At 32.1% G+C, this 9,270-nt stretch overlaps 1 protein-coding gene across 1 annotated transcript; it reads right to left on the bottom strand.

Moving 5' to 3' along the window:
- Window positions 1-223: 223 nt before the first annotated feature.
- Window positions 224-2,982, bottom strand: LOC108204384 (homeobox-leucine zipper protein ATHB-6). The gene is made up of 3 exons (XM_017373787.2): window positions 2,379-2,982; window positions 1,582-1,955; window positions 224-1,249 (listed from the first exon to the last, which is right to left on the bottom strand). Exons 1-3 carry the CDS (start codon window positions 2,437-2,439, stop codon window positions 692-694), a joined length of 993 nt encoding a protein of 330 aa, XP_017229276.1. The 5' UTR covers window positions 2,440-2,982; the 3' UTR covers window positions 224-691.
- Window positions 2,983-9,270: the final 6,288 nt, after the last annotated feature.

Genomic DNA, 9,270 nt, shown 5'->3' with positions numbered 1-9,270 from the left:
GAGAAATGTTATCTGAGATGGACTTTGGAGGAGATTCAGTTGGTTTGATTATGCAATGCCGTAGTTGAGCTAAGTATCAAACCTGTCATGCTCGAAGGAGATTTGGTTCATTTATTCCTTGTCGTGGCATCCCTGCTTTCTTTCCATCTGTTGTTAATTTTGTATGGAAGGGTAATCTGTTTTGCCTCAAGAATATGAAAGGAGTAAGTTACTGAAGTGAGCGTTGGCTTAAAAGAGACATTGTTTATTTTTACAAAAGATTGCATTACCTCCACTGAACAAGCCATTGGAGTGCTTAATCTTTTTTCCAACTTATGTTTTTAACAAATTCAACAGCACTACTCAAAGTGCTCTCAAGTCTTAATTAATCCATAATAATAATAATAAAAATAAAACTACTCTAACCATCCTGCACGTCATTGATTCGCCAACCCTCCACTACACGGCCCCACCACCTGATTTCCCTCTGCACCACACCACACGTGATTCTCTCCCACCTCTGCACCCTGCAACTTCTTCAATCTGTACAAATAATTGAGAGACCAATCTTTTTTTACCCTTTTTTTTGTTTTTTTTTAAATTTTAAATTACCCATTTCCATGAATAATTCATCAGATCTCCCAAGAATATTCTTACTCTCCTTATTTTTTACCCCATTAATTTGATTTCTTTATTCTTGACGGGGTTTATTTTAATTCCACTGATCATGACAGTACCACTGAAGACTAGGATCTTGATCATCTGAGAAGAAGTTGCAAGACTCATCTCCACTAAGAAAGTTGTGTTCTTCAATCTTCACAAACTGTGGCTGATAACAGGCTTTCTGAGCATCTCCAAGAAAAGCTTTCGACGTCGATGAGCTGAAGGGGAAGCAGTTCATGGACGATGGCATGAACTGGTGACTCCGAATAGGAACCCCATTAGTAGCATATGAAGAAATGGCTGCCTTCGGGCTGTTATTGTCTTCGTTTAGGATTGCACTTGAATCGCTATCATCTGATGACCCGTCTTTGAAGTCCGGGAAAAATGTAGTTAGATCAGCAGCCATTGTGATCCCATTGTTGCTTTGATGATCAAAACTTTCAAAATTAACCTCTGTATTAATATCTTCACATTCGATCGATGGACTTTTCAGTACTACATCAGTAGCTTTCTCACTGTCTTCAGTCACCATCATCTCTTCTTTCACTGAATGTTCACTGGTTTTATCAGTGTTATCCTCTCCCAACTTCGAATTCAGCTCTCGTATCTACAGTACAACATGAAATTAATCAATACACGATGATCATATCTTATATTCCATACTAATAATTTTTAAATGTGTGGAACATAAAAGTCCTGGTATCTAAAATTATAAACTTTAAACGCGAGTTGATCTCTGGGAGTTGGCATTCGAGCTAATTATGTGTGCCTTAGCCCTCTCTATAGATTACTGCAACAATTTAGGTTTAAATTGTGGAATAAGTAGTACAAATTTTGATTGTTATTCTATGCATTCTTGTATACATGTAAAGATCCTAAACAGTTATATTAGCCTGCTAAGTAATATGATAGACTTGTTGCCTATATAAAAGGAAGTACCTCTTTGAGCAGAGATTGATTTTCTTGTTGAAGAGTATCATTCTTAAGCTTGAGGCTGTCATAATTGGCTTTAAGAACACCATAGTCTCTCTCCAATTGTTTGGTTTTCCATCGGGCACGGCGATTTTGGAACCAAACCGCAACTTGTCTAGGCTGCAAACCAAGTTCTTGAGCAAGCTTCACTTTTCTTTCTGGTTCAAGCTTGTTTTCAACTTCAAAATTCTTCTCCAATGCCTTGACTTGATTTATGCTCAGTCTCCGCTTTTTCTCCGAGATCTGCCCCATTTCTTCTACACAACCTTCTTCATCTAACCCCTCCAACATAGACTGAAATTCCCTGCTGTAAACATGGTTGTTTCCTGGACTCCCTTCTTCTATAACAAGTCATCAAACATCAATTATAAATATCAGCCAAACCTTAATCTTAAGCAATTAAGCTAAGTGCAAGTATGTAAAGTTACTTAATTGGGAACAAACTTACTAACCAAACTAGTAAAGGAAACTAAGATCACTCTGAATCATGTAAACTTACTAAACTGGGAGCACACACAAACAAACCAAAACTAGGAAAGGAAATCAAGATGATTCAAAATCATGTAAAGTTACTAAATTGGGAAACACACACACACACACTTGATCTACCAAAACTCAAGCATACAACACTAAAGCCACATTTATGAGCACAAAATGAAGTTGGAAACATGAGACAAGAAAACATGAAATGGGTATAATCAAGAAGAATAAATAAAAAGTGCAATAAAATTAAAAAAAATGTAAAGAGAGTGATAAGTAAGCACCTGTTGTTGGACAGATGGACATCAAAGCACCCAAAGAATCAGAACTGCTAAGTCTCTTCATGACTAGTAACACAACAAAGTGGCAGCACAAGTACCACTACAACTCAAGATCTTTAACAAGATCAAGAACCCAACCCAACCCACTTTTCTTTTATTTATCTCTTCTTGATGGTATTTTAGAAAATATTTTTTTCTGCTATTTTTACAAGGAGGAGCTTAAACTCAAGGATTTATTTATTGTGTGCAAAAATGTGGTAACAAGAAAAAAGAGGCCAGGTGTTAGCACAGTGTTTGGTGCAATCTGAGTGACTGTGCAAACCTCTCTTGGGTTTCCCATCTTTCTCCTTTTTCATCACCACTTCTCCCTCTGAACCCATCAAACCAAATCCCAAGCCAAACAACCCCCAGCAGAGAATTTACCAAAACAAAAAAGATTCTGCAAGAACTCTCACTACATCATTATTACTCAATCAAATTTGAAGAAGCATGCATAATTATTACAACACTAATCTAGGACTAGAAAAGAATACAAGTGAGGGAGATATGTAATAAGAAACTAAAACTAAAACAGCTCAGCTGGCCTTCTCAGTTGTCTCTCGCTCACTCTTTAAATAAATCCAACTTGGGTTATATGTAGAGTTAGTTTCTTACTTGGGTTAGGTACATTCCATTTGAATTTGCATTTGCATTTCGCAAATTTAAATGAAATTTGCCACTTTTTGGCAACCGGCTACTGTCAGTTTCGGAAATAGATATTTAAGTTGCATGTATATTTTATTTTTCTTTTTATAGGTGATAAGCGGAGTGGTGATCGGCTCGGCTCGGCTTGAAGATATGGTTGGCGTCAGCGTATCACACAAGTCCTTGTGGCGTGGTTGGGGAGAGTGAGTGTAACTGTTATTGACGCGATGTTTATTTATTTTTTCTCGCAAGTCATTTTCCGTATGATAAGAAATATATATATTTTTCTCCGTTTCACATGTTAAGTGGCTTTCACGAATGTACAACTGCGGAATCTAGCAGTTTGGCGTACATTTTATTCTTATACAAAGTTGAATTCGATAGTAAAAAAAATGTATGTTGTTGAACCTATCGCACAAATATTTAAAATAAGGATTTATTTCAAGGAAGAATTCAAATTTATATAATATTTTCAGATATTAAATATTTAGCAAGTGTTTAAACGAGTAACTTATATTTTGAGAAAAAAGTATATTCAAATATTCTTTGAAATTTATTTTCGGAAAAAAGATAATTTAAACGTGACCATTGTTTAGAACTACATATTTATAAAAAAAAATATGATATCGTTTTTCATTACACTTTATTCTTCGTTTCAATTTAAAGTTAGTGTTGACAATTATGATTTCCATACGTGTTGTTTTTCTTATTATATTTTTTATTTTATATCTAATTAGATGATGGTTATATCGTTTTGAATTATATTTTTTTTCTTTGTTCCTTTTTCAACCTAGTATTATTAATTTCAATTTTGATTTGTATTATTCTTCTTTCATCATATTTTAATTAAATGATGATTATTTTAATTTATATTTTCTTCAATAATAACTACAGGAGAGTGGAATAATTATTCTTAGCACTCTGTTAGTAATATAATAATTTTTCGTATACAAACTTGTAAATTTTCATGAATGCTAAATCATTTCACATTAAAAAAAATACAATTCTATTCAATATCCTAATTCATAAGTGTTCCGTTAAACAAATTTGGATAATTTTATCCGAAAATATACATGATTTTAAACTCAAAACTTCACTCTTAATCTATAATCTAACCAGTAGATAACAAGTGGAACTCGAAAATGCGAGAATGCAATCCGTAGTTAAAGAAATTCACAAGCCAATGATGACACGAAATCATATTTCAATGAAGTAATAAGCAAAATAATGATAATGAAGTTTATGGATACAGATTTAAGCAAAAATTTGGTGGTCTATCAAGCACAATATTATCCATACAAGAAAGGTCAACTAAACAAAGTCCATATGATACTCAAGTTATCATCGTGATTCAGCTGAATTTTTTTTAAGATTGCCTCGCCAATTCAATGTAAATCCTCAAAGTCTTTCAACTTTTGAATTTTTCACCCAATCCGCCTTGCTATAAAAGAGTATGTACGAAATGTTTATAATAAGTTAAAATAGATTGCAAGCAACTTAACCGACACGTAGTAAATGCAAGACAAGCAATTCAAGAGGATTGGGTCGAGTTTTGTCAGTGTCCTTATTTTTTTGGTAAATAAATTGAGTTGAGTTTGATTTAAATTATTTAATCTAAATAGAAGATGATATTGAAAACCGTCTTACGGTAATTTTGGGTAAATAAATTGAGTTAAGTTTGATATAAATTATTTAATTTAAATAAAAGATGATATTGAAAACCGTCTTACAGTATTTTTCGAATCGATTAAAATACTAACCGAGTTTGAAATGAATAAATTAGTCACAAATTATTTATACTCCCTCCGTCCCACCAGGTTCTTTACGTTACTTTTTCGCACGCATTTTAAGACTCCTATAAAGTATACTTACATTATATATATATTTTTAAAAAAAATATTGAAAAAAAGTTTGATGTCTAAACTTTTATTCAGAAAAAAAATAATTTTAAAAAATATTATTTACTTATCCTTTATAAGAGCCTCAAAATGCGTGCAAACAGTGAACGTAAACTACCTGATGGGACGGAGGGAGTATATATTGATTAGTTGATCAAGATAATCAATAATTTTATAAATTATATGATCGAATCCTGCTATCAAATATCTTAGTAATAATAATACTCTGCAGTCATGTATACATTTTCTTTTTCATGTTTTATGTCAAGTTTTGCTAATAATAGTAATTTATAATTTTATATTTAAAAAAAAACTGATTATATAATGATTAATGAAGAATATCCCAATTAAACATTTCAAAGCGCAGAACCACAATTTTTTCTTTGAACACTTCCTAGTTATGCGGTTATGCCCCACTTAAACAGCTCCGTCTATGTTTTCATAATTAAAAAGGGGTCCATGCAACAATTTTTCTGTTGCAAATTGAAATATTCAAAGTGTCAATCTATTTGCCAGTAACTTAGAGTCGATTTCTCTTTCAAAGAAAGCTACCTTATGCTCATCAACTTGCATTACTATTTATTAACACTATTTCTAGCAGCTTATGGATAATTACAAGACACTTGAACAGATAAGGACTATTCAAGTTCTAGTGAGTTGCATGAAGCAAGCAAGCACAACTTGGATGCTTCTCTAGTTTCCTTGCTGTAACAAGAATCAAGCTTCCCCACATGGATGATAACTGGTATTAACTCTACATTATTTACATGTATATAGAGCCATTTTCCGCTTTACGTCAAAATTATCCTAAAAACTAGAAACTAGTTCTGACTTCTCGAGTTTTTAACTGTATACTCCATATTAGGGGGGGAAATTTGCAATCTAGTAACAAAATTTTTAACATAACTAAAAAATCTGTATATTTTTTTTGGGTATAATGTATAAAGTTGATTGTATCTGAACACAAAAATATATGTATGAATAATAAGGTAGGGTCCTGTGAAGTAATGTGGACAAGAATAAGAAATGTGAGTTGGGTAGCAAAGTTTTCAACAAAACCCCACAGAAAAAGGGGAACTGTATGAGTGTGGGCATGTGGTAGTACTTTGCACTCAATCACAATAAAGTTCAAAAACTATGAAAGTGTGTGTCTCCTTCCTTGTTTTTGCATCCAAAAGGACCAGAGGATCACACCAAACTGTTGCATGGAGCCTTACATTTCAGCTAAATCAGACTAAGGGTCTGTTTGGGATTGCTGTTGAAAATTGCTGTTGCTGTGAGTAAAAGTGCTGTTTAAAAAAGTGCTGTTTATAAAAGCTGACAGTGTTTGGTAAATTTGATTTCAAATGTGCTGTTTGAGTAAAAGCTCAAAACAAACTGTTTGGTAATTTTTTTGTTAAATTGCTGTTTGGAGTTATAATTATAAATAAAATGATATTTTATTCATTATTTTATAGACAAAAATATTGAACAACAAATTAGAGTTGTATAAAATAAAGAAAATAAAAAATTAATTAAGATAAAAATTAAGTTTTCACAAAAAAAAGGGTAAAAATTAAGTCAAACTAAAACACTATAGGATTATTTTTACAAAAAAAAAAACGATTATGAGTCAAATTCCAACTAAAACACTATAGGAGTAATGGAGAAGGAGGATGCATGATGCTCCTTGTTGTTAATAAAACTTGAAAAGATAATTTGTTGTTGTTTACTACACATTATTACAATAAAAATGTTTTATACGTGTACTGCAAGTTTTATTAACATCTGTAATTTATTAATACTGCCTTTTTTTATAAAAAAAATTAACTAATTTTGTTTAATAATGTGTCAAGTTTTTAAAAGAATATATGTTATTAAAATATATATATATATATATATATATATAATTTGTAATAATATATATTTCATAAGTTCATTTATAAGTTATTAAAGTCAATCTCTTCATTAAACTAAAAAAAATATAAAGTAAGTAATGATATACAAATCATATTTATATTATAAAAATATGTAGGAATAACTATTAAAATTTATGATTAAAAACTATATTCTATTTGCAAAACTATATAATTAAGGTGAAATATTTTCAACAGTAACTTATCATTTATTTTTTATATTCAAATATAAAATAAAATAATTTTTATTATTACGTAATTTTAAATGCTTAAAGTAATCCAGATTAGAATAAAAAATATATTTCATAAGTGTGTAATGCTTGTTTTTGTTGTTTTGTTTTAAGAACAAAAACAATTGCACGCTAGGGTTTGATGCCAGGACCTGTAATAGCGGGGCGCAACAGCCGCTTTTATGAAAAGCAGGGGTATACCTGCTTTCTGTAAAAGCAGCTTTTAGACAAAAAGCACTGTTAGAAAAAGCTGGTTTGGTTGTTACCAAACAACCTTGTGACAGCTTATTGACAAAAAGCTGCTGTTGTGGTTGCCAACCACAACCCCAAACAGGCACTAATTAATCCCTTCATAGTTTCACATGACAAAATGATCACCAAGTCAGAAATCGGAGGCAATATAAAGATCTCCCAGACTACTTTACCATCAATTCTTTTTTATCAATGATAGGTAAAAAACACGGCATGACTCCTGTATTCATATAAAAAATATACATAAAAAATCCCGTGTTAAGTCTTTTTTTGAGGGAAAAGTGGTTAATAGGTTTCATCAATCGTTTGTCAGGATCTCGATGGAATGGGTATCAACTATTAAAGAAAAGGTGAAGGTAGAGCCATAGAGATAGCTTCAAGGGCACAAGTGGTGAGCTGTGCAAGGGTTGTGAAGTCAATTGTGCAATGGGGTATGGGAGAGGAGAAATTCTGGATTGAGTATGGGACATATTAATTGGTATTCCTGACTTGCACAAATTTCACCATAACTTTTTGGATATCATCTACCAGTATTTTATCATTATACATGATCATCATCATCATCCACGAACCTTGAAAACCACTTTAGCCTATTCATTTTACTAGCTAGTGATTCTCCATTTAATTATTCCACAAGAAAGAAGCCAGAAAACAATCATTAGATTTTCCCCCAGAAGAAACATGGCACTGATATATATACACAGATCTTTTTATATATTTCCCTTGTACAATCGCATCTACCACTTGCAGAGTTGCAGCATTATGATATTCATCAGCTGAGCAGATTCTTGGTACACAGACCGAAATTCAGACAACAAGTGGATTCAGAGGAATTGTCAAGCACTGATTTTATTACAATAAACTAACAGGGTAAATATTTTGAGTATCATGATCTTTAACCCCGAGTTCCCGAAATTTGTATGAGAAGGAGTCTGAGCTCTAATATCATATCAAGTGATCAATTCGTCAAAAACCTCAGGATGTTGAGAGGAGTTACGAGGATCATATTATGTGGGTGTTTGGCAACCTGAGCTTATGGCTTATTTAGAAGAGAAGTGACTTCAACTTATTTATGTACCGTTTGACAAGTTAAGATAAGTACTTAAAATGAGGCTTAAAAGCCTAAAAAAAAGCTAGGAAACATAACTTTTTCTCGGTTTGGAACTTATTATAACAAAATAAGTCATGAGTATCCAAACACTTTTAATAACTTACAAGTTCAAACCAACTTTTCACTTATAACCCATTTCTTTATTCTAAGCAATAAATCACTTTTTTTAAATCCAGCCAAACTACCCCCATATTTTAATAAACGAGAAACATAAAAGTTCAATTTATTATACGAAAAAACCTACATTTCTCACTAATTTACCAACAAAATTTGGAAACACCACGTAAGAAGGACAGAATGAGCATATGAACAAATTAAGATGACCCGTTTGTCTAATGATTAGCTCTAACACAATTCTAGTCCTAATACTTGGTAGATACTCTAATTCACACATCTTTTGTTACCAATTTGTCTGTCTTAAAAATGAGCATGAGTCATTTTCCATGATCTTATCAAAAACCCAAGCATCTTGAAAATCAGATCTGCAGATCTATAGCCACATAAAAGGAAATTTGCTCTAGCTCAAGACAGCTACACTAATTTAGGCCACATCCTTAAAAAATGCTACACCGCCCTATATGTCTCAGTAACCATGTGATTTGTTTATCCTCACAATCGAAGAGAGTTGTAGACAGGGGCAACTCTGTAGTTAATTGGACTAGCGGGTCACATGTCCTACACAGTTCGCATTTTTATGTGTACATTTTAAATCATGACTGTGTTATTTTAAATCATGTCTCTTAAAATCGAGTGAAGTCTAAAAATAATCTTGTAAATATTCAAGCTCATCTCTAAACTTAAACACAGCTAAATTTCTCAAAAGTC

This window comes from Daucus carota, chromosome 1 (assembly GCF_001625215.2).
Source record: "Daucus carota subsp. sativus chromosome 1, DH1 v3.0, whole genome shotgun sequence".
Taxonomy (NCBI): domain Eukaryota; kingdom Viridiplantae; phylum Streptophyta; class Magnoliopsida; order Apiales; family Apiaceae; genus Daucus; species Daucus carota.
Note: the sequence above shows the minus strand (reverse complement) of the source record. Positions and strands in the feature narration are given on the sequence as shown.

Coding starts and splice junctions, on each gene's coding strand:
- LOC108204384 (XM_017373787.2), bottom strand. CDS start 2,439: ATGAAGAGACTTAGCAGTTCTGATTCTTTGGGTGCTTTGATGTCCATC. Junction 1,956..2,378: donor GTCCATCTGTCCAACAACAG/GTGCTTACTTAT, acceptor GACTTGTTATAG/AAGAAGGGAGTCCAGGAAAC. Junction 1,250..1,581: donor ATCAATCTCTGCTCAAAGAG/GTACTTCCTTTT, acceptor GTTGTACTGTAG/ATACGAGAGCTGAATTCGAA.